The sequence below is a fragment of the Desarmillaria tabescens genome, assembly GCF_030435595.1.
Source record: "Desarmillaria tabescens strain CCBAS 213 chromosome Unknown EV420scaffold_77, whole genome shotgun sequence".
NCBI classification, from domain to species: Eukaryota; Fungi; Basidiomycota; class Agaricomycetes; order Agaricales; family Physalacriaceae; genus Desarmillaria; species Desarmillaria tabescens.
Genome location: NW_026848376.1, coordinates 73,253 through 92,883, shown reverse-complemented (window position 1 = coordinate 92,883; position 19,631 = coordinate 73,253). Strand labels below are relative to the sequence as shown.

At 47.1% G+C, this 19,631-nt stretch overlaps 6 protein-coding genes across 6 annotated transcripts; 4 read left to right on the top strand and 2 right to left on the bottom strand.

The window, feature by feature from the left end:
- Positions 1-52: 52 nt before the first annotated feature.
- On the bottom strand, positions 53-1,541 carry EV420DRAFT_1769256 (uncharacterized protein). Its single transcript, XM_060481016.1, has 5 exons — positions 1,278-1,541; positions 1,131-1,225; positions 429-872; positions 265-378; positions 53-211 (listed from the first exon to the last, which is right to left on the bottom strand). The coding sequence occupies exons 1-5, from the start codon at positions 1,401-1,403 to the stop codon at positions 190-192; spliced, it is 801 nt and encodes a 266-aa protein (XP_060323575.1). The 5' UTR covers positions 1,404-1,541; the 3' UTR covers positions 53-189.
- A 1,473-nt stretch (positions 1,542-3,014) lies between these two features.
- Positions 3,015-9,550, top strand: EV420DRAFT_1133707 (uncharacterized protein). The gene is made up of 16 exons (XM_060465998.1): positions 3,015-3,348; positions 3,405-3,464; positions 3,524-3,622; positions 3,673-3,845; positions 3,898-4,059; positions 4,111-5,262; positions 5,316-5,994; positions 6,053-6,214; positions 6,264-6,405; positions 6,456-6,545; positions 6,594-7,176; positions 7,231-7,682; positions 7,738-7,778; positions 7,830-7,909; positions 7,968-8,342; positions 8,398-9,550. The coding sequence occupies exons 1-16, from the start codon at positions 3,210-3,212 to the stop codon at positions 9,367-9,369; spliced, it is 5,361 nt and encodes a 1,786-aa protein (XP_060323574.1). The 5' UTR covers positions 3,015-3,209; the 3' UTR covers positions 9,370-9,550.
- An 85-nt stretch (positions 9,551-9,635) lies between these two features.
- On the bottom strand, positions 9,636-11,261 carry EV420DRAFT_1581803 (uncharacterized protein). The gene is made up of 3 exons (XM_060474683.1): positions 11,005-11,261; positions 10,179-10,956; positions 9,636-10,120 (listed from the first exon to the last, which is right to left on the bottom strand). The coding sequence occupies exons 2-3, from the start codon at positions 10,939-10,941 to the stop codon at positions 9,681-9,683; spliced, it is 1,203 nt and encodes a 400-aa protein (XP_060323573.1). The 5' UTR covers positions 10,942-10,956; positions 11,005-11,261; the 3' UTR covers positions 9,636-9,680.
- Positions 11,262-12,193: 932 nt separating this feature from the next.
- On the top strand, positions 12,194-14,564 carry EV420DRAFT_1650541 (uncharacterized protein; the record flags this gene model as incomplete). The annotated part of the gene is made up of 4 exons (XM_060478466.1): positions 12,194-13,067; positions 13,117-13,284; positions 13,985-14,143; positions 14,206-14,564. 4 exons carry the CDS (start codon positions 12,194-12,196, stop codon positions 14,562-14,564), a joined length of 1,560 nt encoding a protein of 519 aa, XP_060323572.1.
- A 1,545-nt stretch (positions 14,565-16,109) lies between these two features.
- Positions 16,110-17,025, top strand: EV420DRAFT_1133659 (uncharacterized protein). Its single transcript, XM_060465997.1, has 3 exons — positions 16,110-16,378; positions 16,435-16,600; positions 16,654-17,025. The coding sequence occupies exons 1-3, from the start codon at positions 16,122-16,124 to the stop codon at positions 16,747-16,749; spliced, it is 519 nt and encodes a 172-aa protein (XP_060323571.1). The 5' UTR covers positions 16,110-16,121; the 3' UTR covers positions 16,750-17,025.
- A 601-nt stretch (positions 17,026-17,626) lies between these two features.
- Positions 17,627-19,562, top strand: EV420DRAFT_1279187 (major facilitator superfamily domain-containing protein; the record flags this gene model as incomplete). The annotated part of the gene is made up of 10 exons (XM_060468124.1): positions 17,627-17,807; positions 17,863-17,946; positions 18,003-18,135; positions 18,190-18,286; positions 18,340-18,395; positions 18,448-18,619; positions 18,673-18,875; positions 18,933-19,042; positions 19,096-19,406; positions 19,458-19,562. 10 exons carry the CDS (start codon positions 17,627-17,629, stop codon positions 19,560-19,562), a joined length of 1,452 nt encoding a protein of 483 aa, XP_060323570.1.
- Positions 19,563-19,631: the final 69 nt, after the last annotated feature.

Below are 19,631 nucleotides of genomic sequence, written 5' to 3'. Positions count from 1 at the left end.
AACTTGAATAGCCCAAAATAAGTCGATCATCAGCACATGTTACGATGGCAAGCAAGAATACGAGTATTTACAGATATACTAGAAAAAAAGTCATCAGTCATAAAGCGACCTTTATCACCAACATAAAAATCATGAAGATGCCTGGGTAACTTTCATCTCGGCAGCGATATCCTCAGTTAGACGTATATGTCATTCATCATCCATCCGAGTGCTATAAGCAAGCCCATGAGAAATCATCAAAGTTAATGAGACAGATGAACTGACACGGTCTCGTCGTCTAGAATGGTATGATCCTTGATACGTATGATAATCATAGGCAACGCAAACACTAGACCTCCGAGAAGGAAAGCCGATTCCGAAATGAACATATTCACGTACCTATACGAAGCGTCAGGAAGCATCACAATAAAGCGTCAGGGAAAACATACGGAATTTTGACAGCGTCCGCACGCCATGCGGCCCCAGCCGACTGGATCGACTTGTAGAATCTAGCAAGAATGCCAGCTTTGACAGATCGTTTGACATCGCATCCATAAGCTAGTACTCCGTCGTCTGCCACATTGCGTCCAGAATCCCACAGAAGGTGTAGAACCACACCCGACTGGCGTATCTGCAATCGTAGGTATCCATTTCCTCTGTCTCTAGTGCGACGCTCTCGTGCGTGTACCCCTTGGTAGAAGTATCCCCAGATGTAGACGACAAGGACTATTAGGAAGAGGACGGTCCATCCTGTGTAGGCGCAGATGCGACGGCTGATGGATTTTCGGTCGAGCAGACCGATAAGAACAGACCCGATGATTTGGAAAATCCAGTAACAGAATTTGTGAGTCAGGCCCCGGGTGCAGACGTTGAAGATGGCATCGTTGAAACCACTGAATTCTGGATAAAATTAAAGCATCAGTCAGATGATTCTAGAGAGGGAAGGTAGGTGCTGACACCACGTGTAGAACCAGTTGGAAGCCAAGAACATAAGGAAGAAAAGAACAATCATTGGATCAGTCTTTAGTGTCGCGAATAGATCCACGTGCGATTAAGGACTGACTGATAATGGCGCGCTGCCACATCTAATATGTGTGTTGTCCATGTGCCTGCTTTGCAACTCGTAGAGTTGGTCTTTTGGCACGTCATACGATCCCACTGTAATATCCATCGGAAGCTCAGCGTACTGGCTCTCCTGCACGCCAAAACGACGCGTCGTCAGGATTCCCTTCTGAGAACGTCGGGCCTGTCGAGGGTGATAATCAGGGTGCAGCTGTGAGCGAGAGAAGCATCCAAACGCGGTTCAGAAGGTCGAGTGTAGTCTGGAGAGACCCGGGGGTTGAGGTTCGTGATGCCAAGGGTGACATGCACGCGTTCACGTTGGGGGCCAGCGAGCAGTTATGCAGGAAGTTTGAAAGCGGCATGAAGGTCAGCAACTCTGTTACAGAGATTCAGGTGTGTTTAGCCAAAGGATGTCGACAGAAGTGCAAAGGGTGAGCTGAGATTAGGGCATAGACACAAACTCACAATGCGTAGGCCGTGCCATCGTGGTTGTGGAAAAGCTTCGGCTATCGGGCCGGACAACCGGCGCATCCTTTACTCCATCTTCCATCACGCCGCAGAGGCAGGATACACGGACGCTGAGTATCTTCATGCCCATGGGCTGATACTTGATGTTAAGTTGTCGGCCATCGCTGCTACAAGGAACACGGTGGAGGAAGCCGTGTGCAGTGTCGCAAGCTCCATCACACGAGTGTGAAGAAGGGCAAGTATGAAAAGCGATCCGTCGAGGTCGAGGTGGTGCGCATGCTCTGTGATTCCTTTCTATTCGTATGCTGAATCTTGAACAGTTTCAAGATCTGCTCGACAAGTACGTTGCCGAAATTAACAACACCCACTGGTGGACATGTTGGGGTTCGCCGATAAGAGAGGGTGATCCTTCACGACAACCGAGATACGGTACTTGGGCTGGTCTGATCATGAAAATATTGCTTTGCACCGTACTTTCCCCGCCTATGTCAGCCGTATGTACCTACTTATACAACGAGTATGTTTTTCTTTCTTTCTTTCCTTGTGTAACCTATCTAAAACTTTAATATCCAGGCTTGGACGTGTGCTGTTCACTCGAACTCGACCTTATTATATTCTATTTCGGGAACTTTCTCAGCGTCAGTTTTCGACGCCGAGAAACCCAAACACTGCATATCCGGGCTTACTGATATTCGTGCTTACTCCAATTCAACCTTTGGAAAGCTCCTGATAGCAATCAACATATTGCGTGCCGTTGAATGTGTTTCCCTACTTGACCTGTCGCTAGCTAAAGGCAAGCATTCGCATACTGGCAAGTCCCACAAACGACAACGGGACTTTACCGAAGCAACTGTCCCTGGTAGACGCTTTCACCATAGACTCAGAGAAACGCTCGATGAAACTACACCCGAGGTAGGTCATAAATCTAGCATGACCTCTCCATACTCAACGATACAACCATAGGAGATTATCAATGAGATTCTCAATTGAAAACATAGCTCTTCTCTACTTGCGGCATAGGAATTCTCATTCTAGTTCGCCTTCGTTCTCTAGACGACCAAACAGCCTCGGTCGACAGCATTCGTATCGTTATGATGTTTGTTTAACTTCTTGGGAATAAATTAGGTCAAGGTGCTATTAAGGAGGTATACGAAGCTCAGATCTTGACGGATATGCCCTCTGGAAGTGTAGGCCGCTATCCAGACAGGGTGATCGTCAAACTCTTGAAAAGCAGAAAGAGACGCCACGAGTCTGCGATATACCAGCTTCCGCTATATGGACCTGTGCCCGTTGCAGTAGGGGATATTCCTACAGCCTTTGGATTTTTTGAAGGCGTTGAGACAGGAGTTGACGAATCATTGGTGCATCGTTCAGACCCGCCCGCCTCAGGTATCACCGAGAAGAAATGTGTGTTCAGATAATACAAGTTCAATGCACGGTTATTGTATGTCCCTTGTCATTCATATCCGATCATTTCGGGTCCTAAGTGATTATTTCAAGAGGCCCCAGAAACTCCGGACGGAGAAGTTTTGGCTCATACTTCCATTCAAGTCCCGTCGTCACCATTACAGGGACTAGAAGCCATGTATCCTTTGTTTGACGGGTGCTTATCAATAGCTACATGAGGTAAGCATGAGGCTCGGGCAAAGTATATTTCGCTGCGTTTCGAGGTACGGCATCCTTTCCAACAAACCACCACCATGGCTGTCTCTCCAAGCTCAGCTGAAAGCGAACTTCTCGACGATATCAATGAAAGTTGGTACTATCAGGCAACGAAGAAGGCGCGATGGATGGATTTGATAGGAGATTACGCAGGCGATGAACCTTTCATCATTGATGGTAAGTCATGATTTTTCTCGCGACAAGACGACGACTGATTCTTTTCGGTGGCATAGGAGAATCCCTCTTACAAAGTGTCCTGGATGATCCTCTCCTCGCCATTGGGCGTAATGATGGCATGTTTCTTTTGAAAGGGTTTTTCCCTAGTGGCAGACACTGACACGCGTACTTATAGATACCAGCTTCCAGGCTTTACACGCTATTTACATCCTCGAGAATACCCTGAAAAGTTTCGTCTCGCGAAAAGCTAATGTTGAGGTTGTCTTTTGGCGCAGTAAGTAAAGACCTGGAATGAAAGATGCGCTTCTTTATAACAATTTATAGATAACATTCACGCTACAACTAGACCAGGACAAACATCTTTCGTACACTCTTCGCGACACTTGGCGCGGGAAATTCTTCTCAAACATTTACAGCAACTCTCTAGTATCGTCCCAATGCGTCAGTTCGATGATCTGCAAGACGAATTTTGGAAGAAGTATGAAGCCTCCAGAAAGGTATGTGGCACGTATACTTCTCCTTGCACTTCGCCCTAAAATTACCTTTCAGCCTATGTTTGTGCTCATCAGCGACAACGTCCCCAACCGCGACGATCCCGCTGATAGTCTTCACCCTGGCTACATCGCGTGTCAACGAAACTTCATCTTTGAAATCCTATCCTTTGGCTTACCTGTAGCTTTATTCAACGGATTGGAGTTCAGAGACTCGAAGGTACTGGATTCCTTTGTTATGAGGGGCGCTAACTAACATTTCAATGCCTAGATCTTGTCTTTCATCATTGAAAGGACGTCTGCTACCAGGGGTTCTATCCCTCCTTGGCCCCCAGTCGCACCGATATACAACCGAATGGATCTGGTTAGCCAAAAATATGGCGTCTCGGAGATATTTCAGTGTTCTGGACCGTTGTCTTGTACACATGAAGTACTTGAAAAGATTTGTCAGCTATTCCTCGCCGATGATTCATTCTTTGGGTCCATAAATCCATCTCAGAAACCTTTAATGGAAGAACTTTTAGCTGCATTTCTTCTTCACATCTTCAGCCTTCCGGAGCTGCCTCTGAAGGCTCGAATTCAATCCCCCATCGAAGTCCAATCGGATTTGCAGGACACTTTGCGACAGTCTTTCCTCCCCTGGCTTTTCTTTTTGGCCTCTTCCGTTCTCCAAAAGGCCACTGTTGGTCTGGATATCGATCTCCACATCTTTTTCGTACTCCTTCAGTATCTCAGCCGTGGAACGCCTCTGGCTTCAGCTGTTCACGCTGATATCATCGCGCAGGCGAAGAATATTTGGCCCGGTGAACATTTCCCCGATCACTTCTCGTGCCTAAAGGCTTTCACCTTTGAGCAGCCTGATCCGCCATCCCCAGTGCCGCTGCCCTTATCGACGTTAAGTAATGGGGCCGCTCTGCAGTCTTCCACCGTTCCATCTTCTATCGCAAGTACAACAAGTGACAGCGACGAGGAAGATGACTGGGAGAACGATTCAGATCTAGAAGCATGGGATGCATCTGACTCCGAATCTAAAACGAGCCCTCCGGAGCCCATTCTGATATCCACATCCCAGACGCAAACTCAACTCCTACCGTTCTCCCACCCCGTCTTTGACAAAGCACTCCCTTCAATTAAAATCCCCACTGCCGGTGACGATCGTCCACTTAAGTCGAGCGAATTCCTCAACTTTTCGGTATTGTTTTCGGATACGCGTCACTGGCATAATAGCAAGAAGATCATCGCCCCTGGCGAGAAGGCTCCGGTCGTGAATTGGCGTGTTCTCCGTTCCAACCAGCGGTACATTGCCAATTTGCAACGTCAAGCGGAAACATTGACGGGAGCGTCGGGCAGAGGGCTTCAACAGATTACTATTACTGTCGATTCTGCAGCATCGAAGAAGCATGAAAACGGTCCTAACCTGTCGGTTCGTAAAATTTACTTGTCTCTGTTTAAGCCGAAGTCTTACGTCTTCAGAAGATTAAGACGACGAAGCCAGTCAAGCTCACAAAGAAGGAACAGCTGAAGAAGGATATCCAGGAAAAGAAAGATGCCGAGAAGGAGAGCCAGACACGACAATGGTTTCTTAACCAGCTGAACGCTATATCCGACAAGTCGACCCAGCAGAAGCTCGAACTACTAGAACAACTGACTCGTAGTCCCCGTATGTCTGACCCTTGGCTCGCCGTCGAGCATCTCATGTACAAGGTGCATCTTCTCCTCAAGATGTGGATTGAAGACCCCGATCACGAAAAGGACTCTGTTCGAGATCGTTATACCGTAACAATCATGCGACTTGTGAAGGATATCTGTGACAAATGTGCTACTACTACAGCGCGAGGGAAAGCCCTATCTGCAGTCTTGAAGAGTTTTGGTTTCTCGACTTACATTGATGAGTTCGTTACGGTAGCAGAGCCGCCAACGCCTTGTCCGTTGGCCTTCGACTTTGTGAAGCTGGTTCGATCAAAGGGAGACGTTCTTTATTCCTGGATGAAGATAACCGAGCATCCTATTGTCTGGCAGCTCCGACTCTTTGGACCATATTTGGACCGTTCTATGGATGGCAGTTTCGATAGACGTGTTAATTTTGATCCCGACGCTTGGCAAAAGAAGGCTCTTGATTGCATCGATGATCCCAACCATTCTATGCTTGTCGTTGGTAAGTGTCGTCTCTATGTATGCTTCCTTGCTGTCTCATTGATTGATCCCTCATCTAGCTCCGACTAGCGCCGGAAAGACGTTTATCTCATTCTACGCGATGGAGAAGGTTTTGCGCGAGTCAAATGATGGTATTCTGGTCTATATAGCTCCGACAAAGGCCCTTGTCACTCAGATTGCTGCCGAGGTTTATGCTCGTTTCAGCAAAAAGGTTCCCAATGGTACGTCTTTCGTATACATTCCTTATTCGTAGGTCCATGTAATTTCTAGGGAGTTTATGGGCGGTCCATACACGAGACTACCGTATCAATGAACCGCACAACTGCCAGATTCTTATCACCGTGCCAGAAATGCTTTCGATTATGCTGTTATCACCTCCACTTGCCTCCAAATGGACACCTCGAATTAAAAGGTATGTCCGCGTCCACTGACATTGCTAGCACTCATCATGCTTCTGAACAGAATTATTCTTGATGAAATTCATTCCATCGGCCAGCAGGAAGGAGGCTCTGTTTGGGAGCAAATCATCCTTTTAGCGCCATGTCCAATCATGTAAGCTTTTATTACGTTCAGATGTGTCTTATGCTTATTCTACGCTAGTGGATTGTCGGCAACCGTTGGAGAACCGGAAACTTTCAACGACTGGCTGGCATCAGTAGCACGGGCGCATGGATACAAGCATACATTCATTCAGCATAAACACCGCTATTCTCATCTTCGAAAATTCTTCTATCGTCTGGATGGGTTGAAGAGCCTACGACCATTTCAAGGACATGAGTCGTATCAGCCGACGTCTAGGATGAGATTCCTCCATCCACTGTCAACATTGGCCTTTGGTCCGCGGGCTCTTCCAGAGGATTTATCGCTAGAGCCCTCCGATACGCTGTCGCTCTATGGCGCAATGAGCCAACGCAAGGACCTATCCATTAACTTAGTCAGGCTCGACCCTACTCAATTCTTTTCCCCTGTCAAAGGATTGTTGAAGCAGAAGGACATCCTGCGTTATGAAACTGATCTCAAGAATGTGCTTATGGATCTGCCACCGTCATCTCGGCATGAAGTTATCTATGATCTTGCTGACAAAGACATCCCGCAAGGCCGAAATGATAAGGAACCCAGCCTCCAGAACTTTGTGAGAGGACTTTTACCGCTCGTGGCTGATCTTCATGCTCGCGGCGAACTGGTACGCATTAAGTTACACACTTCTGTCAATTCATGCCATTGATACTGTTTCTAGCCTGCCATTCTATTCAACTTCGACCGAGCGGTTTGCGAGGATGTTGCCGAATTGCTTCTTAAAGGGCTTTTGAAAGCAGAGTTGGCTTGGAAATCAAGTAGCCCAGAGTGGCAGAGGAAATGTCAACAATGGCAGAAGTGGCAGGATAGTTCCAAGGCTCGCATCCGTGAAGAGAATAGGGCCAAAAAATCGAAACGCAAACCTGATCCTGATGATATCGAACCTTTGGCCGCAACAGAAGCCCTAGCATGGGAAAGCACTTTTAACCCCAACGCACCGCTGGGTAATTTCTCATTTGCGGGTTATTATTCTGCCGAAGATTTGAACGATGCGATCCATGGTGTCTGGTCAGAGTACTGGAAATCCAAGCCTGTACTATTGGCTGCACTTCGACGGGGGATAGCAGTTCACCACGCCGGCCTAAATAAAGGCTATCGAAGCTTAGTTGAGAAGTATGTCTTTTCTTTTGTGGGTTCTTCTTGCCCTATTCATTGGTTGCTTTTATAGCCTATTCCGGCGAGGATACATCCGAGTAATGATCTCAACCGGTATAGTACATCTCTGATATCATACTTATAGACTCTGACTTATGTCAATAGGGACGCTTGCCCTTGGTATCAATGCACCTACTAGGACTTCTGTGTTCTGTGGCGACTCACCTTTTCTTACGGCGCTCATGGTCAGTGGCTCCACCATTGTTCATTTGTTGATTGGATATACTCATGGAAACGTCATAGTATCGTCAATGTGCAGGTCGTGCAGGTCGCCGTGGATACGACCTATTGGGAAACGTCGTCTTTTATGGGCTGACTCTCGATCGAGTGCAACGTCTTGTACTATCTAAACTCCCCTCTCTAGGAGGAACATTCCCGTTAACTCCGACACTGACATTACGGCTATTCAACCTCCTGGATGGCTCAAACAATGCAAAAGTGGCTGTAAATGCCATCGAGAGCTTGATGAAACTACCGCAGGTCAGCTTTGGATCACAGACTGGACAAAACCAGCTACTTCATCATCTACGCTTCAATATTGAATATCTTCGTCGGACACATCTTCTGGACAAGGATGGAAAACCTATCAATCTCTATGCTGTCTCGGCGCATCTCTATGTAAGTGACCGCGGCATATATTTGCTCGATGCAGTTTCTGACGACGATGGAACAGTACACCGAACCCAGCAATTTTGCGTTGCCGATCCTTCTTCGTGGAGGAATACTTCATCGAATATGCGCAGGACCGTCACCAAAGTACAACTTTATTCTCCTCATGTGCCACCTTTTCGGTCGTCGGTACCTGGCCAGCGCAGCCGCGAATACTCAGTATGTAAAGAAGCTCCAAGATCTCGTGGTCCGCTTCCCTTCTATGATCATTCTCCCCCCTCTTCGTGACGACGCGCGCAAAGTTCTCGAGGAACACGATAAAGAAATCCTTGGGATCTTCACAGAGTACACCAAAGCCTATACGTCTCAGTATTGTTCGGAACTTGGCCCAGACGACATGCTTCCTCTCAGTGGGATAAAATATACGGGCACCCCCTCCACTGACGGCTTCCGTGCACACCTAGAAAATCACACCCGACCGGTCTCTGTGCGATCCAGCTTCGTGGCCACGTCAGGGCATTTCGATGAATTTCGCTCGGTCGAAGAGCTGGTGCGGTCTGCTCGCTCTGGACTTCATCTCAATGAGCATGCCATCCCGTCAATGTCCCGATTCACAGCCGTACAGGGCAACACTCTCGGTTCTGAGCATGCTCTCAACGCGTATCTACTCGATTTTTATACGCATGGCCAAGTTTCTGCGCTAGACAGAGCTAACGGTATTCGGCGAGGCGATGTATGGTACCTCTTACAGGATTTCGTGCTTACTTTGATGGTGATCAAATCATCTTTGGAGCGGCTCCTGAAAGACGCGTCAATTGAATCTGGAAAAGCTACGGCTCCATCTGAAGATGTGGAATCATCGGACGATGATTTCATGGCCGATCCAGCAGAGGCAGACGAGCTTTCAAGTGATGATGGGGATGTGGAAGGCTTCAAAAGACCACCTGGAACGAGCGCTGAGGACTGGCGTATGTATGAGGTCGTAAGGGATGCTACAGGAGAATTTAATGAAAAGTTTAGGAGCATGTGGGCTTGATGTGCGTCGATGGAATGTGTATAGACATAGTATATTACCTAAATCACGAACTCTGCGCCTGATATGTGTACTTGCATGCACAGTGAAAACACTTTGACTCAGTAATTTCACCGGTGCATTAACCGACTTCTAGAATTTCTCTAGGCTACTATACTCTATGCCGAAATTGCCAAGAGTATGCGTTTTCTGCGTCGACAATATTGGTCTGCAGGCAGCGAGCTATAGCAATATCAAAGTTCAATTCCAATTTTTGTCACCGCTGTAGGTTCTTACTGCACGCTTGAATTGATATCTGTAATGAAAACATTCATCTAACTATCACTCAGAATAGCCCCGAATGGTGAGAATTCCGTCAACGTGCTGTTTCCCAAACTCGGCGCATTAACAAGAAGACGCCCTTCTTCACGCACGGTGACGCACTGTGCTATGAACGTCAAAGCAAGTCTTTCCGCCACTGCTATTTCCGCTGTTAATCTTGCTGCCTCCATTTCCAGGATGATATGTAAGAAGGTTTGATTGTGCTGAATGAAAACGTTGTTGAGCGCCAACCACTGGCTGTTATCCTGTACAATGATGTCGTTTGTGTGTTGCGTTAGACTTAGTAGCACAAGTAGGGTGGTTTGAGGCAACGTTGCGAGCGAGTCCGGAAGAGTCTGTGGGTATGATTCAGATGGAGCTTCGAACGCATTCAACGGCAACCGTAAGCACAAGCTCTTCAGATGGGAATGTCGACTGAAATCCATCGGTGGTGCTAAACATGATCGAATAAATATCTACTGCAACAATGTAAAAAGGACACGTGGACGCACGGAAAGAATGCTCAGGCATGACAAGGGTCAGATTCTGAAGAGAAGGCTGGGTCAAAACGAGCAACGGTTCAATATCCCAGCGATCTCGGACAGACATGCAGGATATGCGGATTTGAAGTGTTTTGACCTTGTCCAATTTGGCTGCTGGATTCGGACCAGCGAGGTTACGGGAAAGTCCTGATAGGGTTCGTGTATCGGCGACACCGAGAAAAATGGTGGAGGGAGAAGGAATTTTCCGGTTTTTAGGGATAAGAAAGGGAATTGGCTTGACGTTTTCAAGCCCTACGCCCTTCAACTTAAGCGTTTCCACGTTCGGAAGAAGGGAAATGACGGTTGGAAGGGTGGAGACATTGGGTAGCTGTGCTCCAATGAGAGTGAAGACTCGGACACTCTGTAAACTTGTGTGCATGTGCTCGGCAATCGACACAAGACAGGTGCGATCAACGTTAAGCTTTTGCAAATCGGGGAGACGGAGGAGGACGTCTACGACGATGGGGGATACAGAATGGTAGTACATGCGCAAACTTGAAACGTAAGGTCCGAGGTGGGGGGAATCCGATAATAAGTCTCTGAACTGCTTGCATGACTTGCGAATCAGGTTGATATCCTGGAACAACCGGGCTTGACAAGAAGGCGTAAAAAACCTTGATGTTAGGGAAAGCGCTCTTAACGTCCGGTAATCCGGTAAGAGGATATCCTCCCATTGCGTAACCGATTCATCGAGTATTTTATCGATGAGCTCTTGCGGGAGATCGGTAGCCATTGAAGTTTAGTGAGCCTAGGGGAGGATCAGGACAGAGTAAAGATAGTCAGGAATTTTGCGTACCTGCACAAAGGATAGAAGGTGAAGAAGATCGCCTCAAAAGTAAATCGGCGACAAAGACTCAACTCTTTTATATTGTCAATCCGTCCGAAGAGAGTACAAATGATACAAAACAGGAAGTATCAATGACTAACCGAAAGCAGAACAACAACTAGAACGACGGAATGAAGCACTATCGGTATCAGGCTCGAGATGGAACGTTCTGGCTGAAAACGTTTTTATTATGCTTCATACCAACAGTGGTGGAAGTTCGCAAAAAGGTCGTTCAAATTTTAAAAAGCTGACGCCCATTTTTTTCGGATGCGGCTTTTCGGGCCGTGGGCCGCTATTTCCGAATCTGCTGCGGGAAATGAGGTGTCTCTCCCTTCGACTACTACTGCTCTGACCTCCCTGAAATCTTTGTAAATACGCCGTGTTTACAATACGCTTGGTTCAAGACAGCTTCCCTGAGCCTCTGCGCCGTTAGGCTCGCTCCAACTCGTCTGGACTTGATATCTGAGCGCATGTTAGTGAAGGAGAGCTTTGAGTACGAGATGAACTCTCAGGATTCAATAGGATATAGTTCAGCATCGGTATGTTGTCCCTGGTATTCCTTTCGCGGCTTCCTATCCACGTTTTACTCCTTAAGGGTACTCTAAAACCCGTCCCAGTGCTAAGTTGCTTTCAACTGGCAGCTCCGAGGGTATAGAAACATTTATTGTGGAGGTATTGTGACCAGTGGATGGCCGCCGTTTAATCTAGTTCACAGCGAGCGCAGTCTGTGGCCAAGCTGTGCGTGGACCAGAGTGACTCCGCAGTCATACTCTGTATTATGCATACTCTGATGACAGATACCGTGACCAATGCGTAGCTGGCCCAATCTACCACTTCCACTGCGGAATTACAGGTCTTTTTGCCTACGATCCTCGCTACACAGTCAACGTTTGCGTCTCTTGGTTGATAAAATTGGTCTTTTGTTTACCAAGAAACTGTAATCATGATCTTGGATGACTCAATAGTCGGTTATCGTGGTCTTCCCTGGTTCGCGGAGGAGACAATTCAGTGACCCCTAGCATCGGCTAAAACTGCCGTAACTCAATTATATCTGCCGTGCATTTAGTGCGAGCGCCGCAAAAGCCGTGATGCCATCCTTGTATCACTGACAGCTGGCTCCGTTGATCGCCCTGCGTCTCTCTTTCTCAAACTCTCATCTATGGGTCTTGTTACCTCCAACCCGTTGCGACGCCTCAAGCGGAACCCAGGAGCCGCCAAAGGGAATTTCCAACGCCCAGTTCTCCCACAGGAACTAATCGACTGCATACTGGACCAGTTATATGATGATCACCGGACATTAATCGTATGCCTGCATGTTGGCCGACCTTTTCTGGCTCGCGCTCGAGCGCATATTTTCAGTTCAGTCCACATCCAGCTGGAACCGCGACGAAATACATGGAAAAGATTCCTTAGTCTCTTCTCTTCTTCGCAGCATCTGGCTCCTTTGGTCCGTGCCATTCATTTGCGGCGAAATCACCAATGGCCTACAGAATGCCGGTTCATGTCGGCCAAGGCGGTAGTGCGAGTCCTGAACTCTCTGGTCAACCTCGAAGAGGTTAAACTGCAAGAATATGGGCCGAAGATATTCCGGAAGAAAGAGGGCATGGAGGCGTCTCTGTTCAATCATCTCTTTGCCGACAACCGCATCAAGAGAGTCCATCTACATGATTGCAAGTTTTTCAGGAAGGGCGATCTATTCTCCTTTCTGCGAGGCTTTCCAGAAATGGAGAACTTGTGGATAGACAAAGGACTCAAATGTCCGGTCTCCGCCTCGGCATTCAGCAACGATTTACCTGGCGAGTCGGGTACCATTTATCTGAAAACCCTTCGAGTCTTGTCTGACTGGAAAAATCCTCTTGGCGTCCTCGCGCATCCCAAATCACCTCTTTCGTTTAAGGAAGTGAAATCCTTGGCGATCGGGACGGACTCGTGCGTTCAGCACGACGGTGCGGTGAATGTAGCGAGATTAGCGGATGGGTTCCAAAAATTGGTATTGCTGAATATAGGAGTCTATGAGGCGCTTGTTACCCATGGTGCGGAATACTCTCCTTGTTTCCCTGCCTGTCTGATAAAACGTACTAGATATCAAGCTCAACCCATTTCCCATTCATCAACTCCGCTTCCTCGCTTTTGGCCTCAACACAGACAAGATGGAACTAGCTCCGCTTTTAGAGAATTGGATCTCACTTTTGAATACCATTCACTCAGAATGTGCACTTCGAAAAGTGACGATTGCCATTTTTGGCTTCTGTATGCAGCAATGGCCTCTCCATTTTGTGTGCGACAGGGTACAGTGGACAAGGCTGGACATTTCTCTGGCGCGATGGAATTCGTTACGGAAGGTATGCGTGAATGTCAAGGTCCACAGGCCCAAGGAAGTCAAAAAGATCATCGAAGCAACCTGCTGTGAACTGACACAGAAGAATTTACTGCATATCGTTAGTTCCGACAATAGGTACGCTTTGTCGATCATTTCTTGTTCAGGATCAACAATGACGTCCTAACCCCAGCACATGTCTGTTGTAAAGCACTCGCATTCATTGGTTCCTCCCGATTGTCCTTATCTTGCCTCTCCGAATCTCCCAAAACGTCTTAAAGACTTCCATGAGAGTTTCCTTGTAAGCGGCCCGGGATCTAGGTTTCTATGACCGGGTCCAAGAACTGCCTCATGACTTATGCAGTCATGGCTCCGCAGTACGGTCATCATGCTCCGAGGCCGTGTTCTTCGTCGCCACACCGTCAGGCAGCCTTCCTCTCACACCTTCTAACGGAAAACTCTATCCATACCCATTGTACACGACAAAATAATGAACATGCGCTCCCACAACACCGCTCTTCCTCTTTCTTTTCTACTTTTATGTCTTTGCGCCACACTCGTACATTGTGTGTTCCGCTCTGTCTCCCCGAAAAAAAATCTTCGCTTACGACGTTCTCTTTCAATTTTTTCTAGCCTATTTCATTATCAATGAACCTCAGGCATCTGCGAAATGGCCGAACGATGCTGCCAACGTAGTGACATGGGAGAAGGGCGTGCTAGATGATATCACGCATTTTGACATAGAGTTGATGAGGCTGAGCCAGGACGGAGTGACATACGTAGCCTATAATGGTGCGCTTGGGTTCCCTGCCTTATTTTCTGTCTTGATAAGCCCTTTTCTTCCTCAAATCTAGTGGAGGCATACCCTACCTCACCAAAATCACTCAACATATACCTAAAAGACATACCAGCTGGAGACGACTATTTCCTTCTCTTCCTCAACTCGACGCACGGCATCATGCACTGTCTGTCGTCACGGTTCTCTATTGTAAACGCTACAGATGTCACGTCGTCTGCAACCGCACCTGCAACGCTAGACACATCCATACCAACCGTGACTATTAGCGGATCACCAGATCCGACAAAAGGATTCGTGACGACTTTTGCGTCAAAAGCTAGCTCTATCGTGTTTGGGATTACGTCGGGACATAAGTGCGGTGGGGCAATGGTGCTGGCAGGCATTATGGTTGGAGCGGCATTGGCTCTATGGTGAGGGGAACGTGCTGTTATAATTGTTTGTTGACTATCTTGGACAATTTTTTGCTGTGTTGCTTTGCATTATGTTAAATGTACGTTTTGGTCTTATCTCTGGAGCTGCAGGGGGTTCTCATATTTACTTAGACAATACCACCTAATGATCACCTGTAAACGAAACATGGGATGTATCCTGCCTTCGACTGTTCATTTCTGTGCCGCGCACGAAATTATGCCTTCCAAGCGGCACTTGTATGTCGCTACTTATTCAACACGGCGACAAAACAGCGGTCTCGTTTCAGATCTTTTGATCGGCGTTTTGTAGTAGAAGCCAGTGCATTCAAATGGCCGTCGTCTTCTGACTCCGAATGCGGAGCCATTGCTGATAATCTTGGCTGCTGTAAAGTATATTGGAGGTACGCAACTATTTTATTTCGCAATACAACCCCTTATGTCCCGTGCTTAGAGGATACTTATCTATAATATCATGCCAATCTTGACTCCGTTAAGAACGTGGATGTCGTAAACGTGACACGCCTTCATGAAGAGGGTGTCACTGCCTAGTGTTGATGCTTCTCCCGCTATAGACTAAGCGCTTTTTGGTCCTTCGCGATGGACTGACATGGACTGACCTCAGTCCCTAGTGTCTTTACATCATTTTTTCCTTAAGCTGATCTCGGCACTTTTTCTCGCAGTACTTAACATGGAACCTGCGGCACTCCAGGATGCGGGATATAGTAACGTGAACGAAGCATCGAGGGAAGACAGGCCATGTGGTTTGGTCCTTGAGGTGAGCCACAAGTACAGTGGAGGATGCTATCCTCCGAGCTCACGGCAAGGGATCAAGGTCCTAGATGGCTTGTACAGCCACTAGTCTAGTACACCTTAGGTATAGTCTATATCTGTCTTTATGCCGTGCTCTAGTTCTGCCTGCCTTATCTTTCACTCAGGGATTACTTGTGACTTTCACAGCTGTATTCATCGATTTGCTTGCTCAAGATTGTTGAATCGATGTTGCGCTACTACGGATTTGGACTCTCACAAATAACAATGCTATCTTTTTGAGGCAAAGGAAAACAACCGATCTTTGGATCTACTGTTTCGTTTAATTGACTATATTTGACATCTCATCCGTCCCAAAGCAAAGGGAGTCGATGACAGACCGATTAGGCAAAGGGAAAATCCCAAACACCGCCACGATCATATCTCGCCTTCAGTCTGCCCTGTTTACGGCAATTGTAAATCACAGATATGCTCTGTGCTAATCTTGAAATAACAATAGGTCCCCAGGGTATCTAATATAAGTGTCACGCTGGTAGAAGTGCGCCCCAAAGTGGCTAGGCTAACGATCAACTTAAGCCCTGCATCGGACCAGGACAGAATTTCAGGTTCCCGTGCTGATTCAGGGTAGTAGATGACCGTTGCTTGCCATACAGCTCACCTATTTGTAGATTGGATGTCTGCCGTCATCTGAACCAGAGTGATGGAAAGCCAGGTTCCCTAAAGACCCATTTTCGTTGAAACCGCTATATATACAAATACCGCAATGAATTCGACCAGTCTTCGCAGAACCCCCATGGCACTCCGCCAAGAGAGTAAACTTGAATACGTCCTCACCCTAGCTTCTACTGCATTCTCCACCTCGACCTCACTGTACACGCTCGCCTGTACCTTCGTTCTCTACAGTCTTCTCATTTACCCTATTCTTCCACCGCTCACAACATGGGAAAGACTGCAGCATCTTGAGGGTACCATCCACGAGATTACGACCCTCTTCAACGAGAACAATCGCGTCCTTGCAGATCCTGTCACCGTCGATATACAGATCAACGAGTACGTGATTAGCAACCCCCGCTTTCTGTCTATCAGATCCTCACAACTTTCGCCAGTATACAACTTCACGCATGCTCCCTCATCAGACGACTACTCTACGCAAACGCAAGCGTCTCTATAAACTGCTGGTCTTGGTTCAGATACCTATCAGAAATGAAGGCCATTTGGACCGATGTGCGCCAGTGTCAGATTGAAGCCGACGGGCTGAAGCGGAAAGTGAAGGTATGTTCCCGAAAGATTGCATACGCAATGTAGATAAAGCCCTACATTTTCAGATTGCAATGATCGAGGAGAAGGAAGGACGACTGCGCGACGAAGTCACGCGCAAGAGAAGATCGTCTACCGGTCGGGGTGTCATGGCCAGCTTTTAATATCTTCCTCTTTTTCGAAGTAGTGATCTCGTTTGATCAATTGTTGATTCAGCTATAACACAATAATACGGTGACTGAAAACTACAGAAAAAATGAACCTATAGACTAAAATTTCTGCCATTAATGATCTGTGAACAGTGTGAAGGCTTTCTATATTTTGGAGCGTTCGGCATCAGCTAAAAGATTACAAATTTTTGAGTTTACCATCCTGTGATACTGAACGGAGACGTGCTCTCCTTGGACTTGAACGCCGAGGCTGACATCGGGATAGAATCATGGGATTCTATCCAAGCTGAGAATCAGATGACAGATCCCATCTTGAATCTCGTGCCACATTTTGACCTGCCGCGGCATCTTCGGCGACTTGTCTGTTTAGGCCGCGGCCACTACGCCTGTTGAATGTTGACTCAAAATTTCTTTGTAAACATGTCCGCATATGTTGTTTCGTCGAAGGGAATATTGCCCTGTCTCAAACGTGTATCAACCTCGGCGGTGCAACTGCACATGGCACGGTACGATCGTTTTTCCTTCTGTTTAATTGTTCCTGATTCGAACCATAGCCTGCGTACCTCATTATTCATGAGCGCTTTCAGCTCAACATGTGCTTATTTTGCATTCGACCAGGCAACGCCAGCTCCTGTGCTGGAACTACGCAAATGTTTCAATCCATGATATCAGCCTTTACCATGTGCACAGTCGCGGACTGGTTTCTCGGTCCGAATTGACGGATAGATTATATTACTGATACATGGTGGCTCTTCTATTCTGCCCTCGATGATTCCATATTGCGTGCTCGGAGCCTATTCGTAGCTCAGTCTTGTCATTGATGGAAACTGATATCTTTCGGGCTCAACACCTTGGCAAGAACCTAATCCCCATGTTTACGCTGCAAGCGCAATATGATATCACGGAGAAGGGAAGCGACATTGACGCAGACAACCACTCTAAAACCAGGGTAGCACCACAGAGGTCACAGAAGTGGTACCACTGGTATAACCAAGACGATACGCTGGAAGAACGCAAACTCGTTCTGAAGCTTGATCTCCTGGTCTTGATTCGTGAGCCCACTTATATTCTTTGTACGATCTTGAATTGAGAGCGTGTTCAACTCAGCTGCATTCCTTGGTTATTGGATTAAGGTCCTGGACGCGTCCGCCGTGTCCACCGCCTATGTCAGTGGAATGAAGGAAGACTTAGGTTCATCTCGTTCATCTTATGATTACCGGACAGGACGCTGAATCCTGCTTTTGTAGCAATGTACGGCAGCGAATTGACGTACTCGACATCGATTTACACTGCGGGATATGTAGCCTTCCAAATACCCTTCACGTTGTTGGCTACGATTTTTCCATCGAATTGGTGGATTCCGTTCTGTGATCTGATGTGGTGAGTGGTTTCTGTTTGTTAGATATATATATGCTTGACAGAGCGATTGTATAGGGCCGTGTTTACGATAGCACAATATAAGGTCAAAGGTGTACACGCGCTTTACGCGCTGAGGTTTTTCGTAGGAGCTTTTGGAAGTCTATATTTTCCCGTAAGTCGGTATCAGTTTTCTCATTCGCAACTATGGCAACAGCATTACTCTAGACTATACAGTATATCCTTGGTTCATGGTATAGAAGAACAGAGATCACTAAGCGAGCGTTCGTCATACCCAGTTTTATTTTGCTCCACCTCTGATTCATCCGATTCCAGTGCGATATTCTTCATTGCTTCACAAGTCGGCAGCATGTCGTCTGGCTATCTCCAGGCAGCGATATACACCACTCTCGACGGTCGCCACGGTCTTGCTGGCTGGAGATGGCTCATGCTTATAGACGGCATCATCACCATTCCTGTCGCTCTTATATCCTTTGTATTGTTACCCGTACGAACTTGAAGCCTTTCTTGCGTTCAGTCAGATTCTCACATCCATTTCAGGGTGTCCCGGAAAAGTGTACTAGTCGCTGGTTAAGCCCACACGAGAAAAAACTAGCTCAAAAACGCATTGCTGCTGATAATCGCGAACCGCTGGGAAAGTTATCGTACCAGACCTTTGTTGGCCTGTTCTCCACCTGGCACTGGTGGGCGCTAGTAGCACTGGCCATATTTTTCTCCAATGCGGATGGTATCATGAGCAACAGGTTGGTCTAGATATTCTTTTACTGTCAACTAGCAATGGGCTAACATTCTACGTGTAGTGGCCTTTCTCTCTGGCTGAAGGCGACGGGACACAATGTAGTCGAAATAAACACTATATCCACCGTTACACCCGTGGTCACCATCCTCTTCACCATTGTCATCGCCATCAGTACGTTTTCGGGTTTATAGAAAGTGTAATACAAACTTATTCCATACAATCAGTATCGGATGCTAGGCCGAACACCGAGAGCACTATAATTATCATCATTGCGATAATTAACATCTTCTGTGGTATCGTCTTAGCAGTGTGGTACGGCATCCCTCTAGGCCTCAAGTTCTTCGCATTCTTCCTATCTGGATCGGCGGATGGAATTGCAGCCGTCGTGTATTCCTGGGCAAACCTCATATGCACGTCATTAGACGGCCAACAACGTGCATTGGTCCTGTCCTCGATGAACAGTATTGGGAATGCGTTCGCTGTTTGGCTTCCATTACTAGTGTGGAAGACTATAGATGCACCGCGGTATCTCAAGGTGCGTAGGTACAGACGATATGATTCCTTGTCTCATCATCAACGTCTTTAGGGATACACTTTTGCAGTTGCAGACGACGTGGCGATGATCATCCTAACACTGATAGTTCATGCCTTGTGGAGGAGAGAACGAAGAAAAGGTTCAGAAGACGATTAACGATACATTACTAAGGCGAAGTGATGAACGAAAGGCATATTTTATAGTACAAGATCGGTCTAAAAACGA

Coding starts and splice junctions, on each gene's coding strand:
- EV420DRAFT_1133659 (XM_060465997.1), top strand. CDS start 16,122: ATGGCACTCCGCCAAGAGAGTAAACTTGAATACGTCCTCACCCTAGCT. Junction 16,379..16,434: donor GTCGATATACAGATCAACGA/GTACGTGATTAG, acceptor AACTTTCGCCAG/TATACAACTTCACGCATGCT. Junction 16,601..16,653: donor GGCTGAAGCGGAAAGTGAAG/GTATGTTCCCGA, acceptor CTACATTTTCAG/ATTGCAATGATCGAGGAGAA.
- EV420DRAFT_1769256 (XM_060481016.1), bottom strand. CDS start 1,403: ATGCCGCTTTCAAACTTCCTGCATAACTGCTCGCTGGCCCCCAACGTG. Junction 1,226..1,277: donor CACTCGACCTTCTGAACCGC/GTTTGGATGCTT, acceptor CACCCTCGACAG/GCCCGACGTTCTCAGAAGGG. Junction 212..264: donor ATTCTAGACGACGAGACCGT/GTCAGTTCATCT, acceptor GCTTGCTTATAG/CACTCGGATGGATGATGAAT.
- EV420DRAFT_1581803 (XM_060474683.1), bottom strand. CDS start 10,941: ATGGCTACCGATCTCCCGCAAGAGCTCATCGATAAAATACTCGATGAA. Junction 10,121..10,178: donor CATGCCTGAGCATTCTTTCC/GTGCGTCCACGT, acceptor GATCATGTTTAG/CACCACCGATGGATTTCAGT.
- EV420DRAFT_1133707 (XM_060465998.1), top strand. CDS start 3,210: ATGGCTGTCTCTCCAAGCTCAGCTGAAAGCGAACTTCTCGACGATATC. Junction 5,263..5,315: donor AAAACGGTCCTAACCTGTCG/GTTCGTAAAATT, acceptor CGTCTTCAGAAG/ATTAAGACGACGAAGCCAGT. Junction 7,779..7,829: donor CCGAGTAATGATCTCAACCG/GTATAGTACATC, acceptor TTATGTCAATAG/GGACGCTTGCCCTTGGTATC.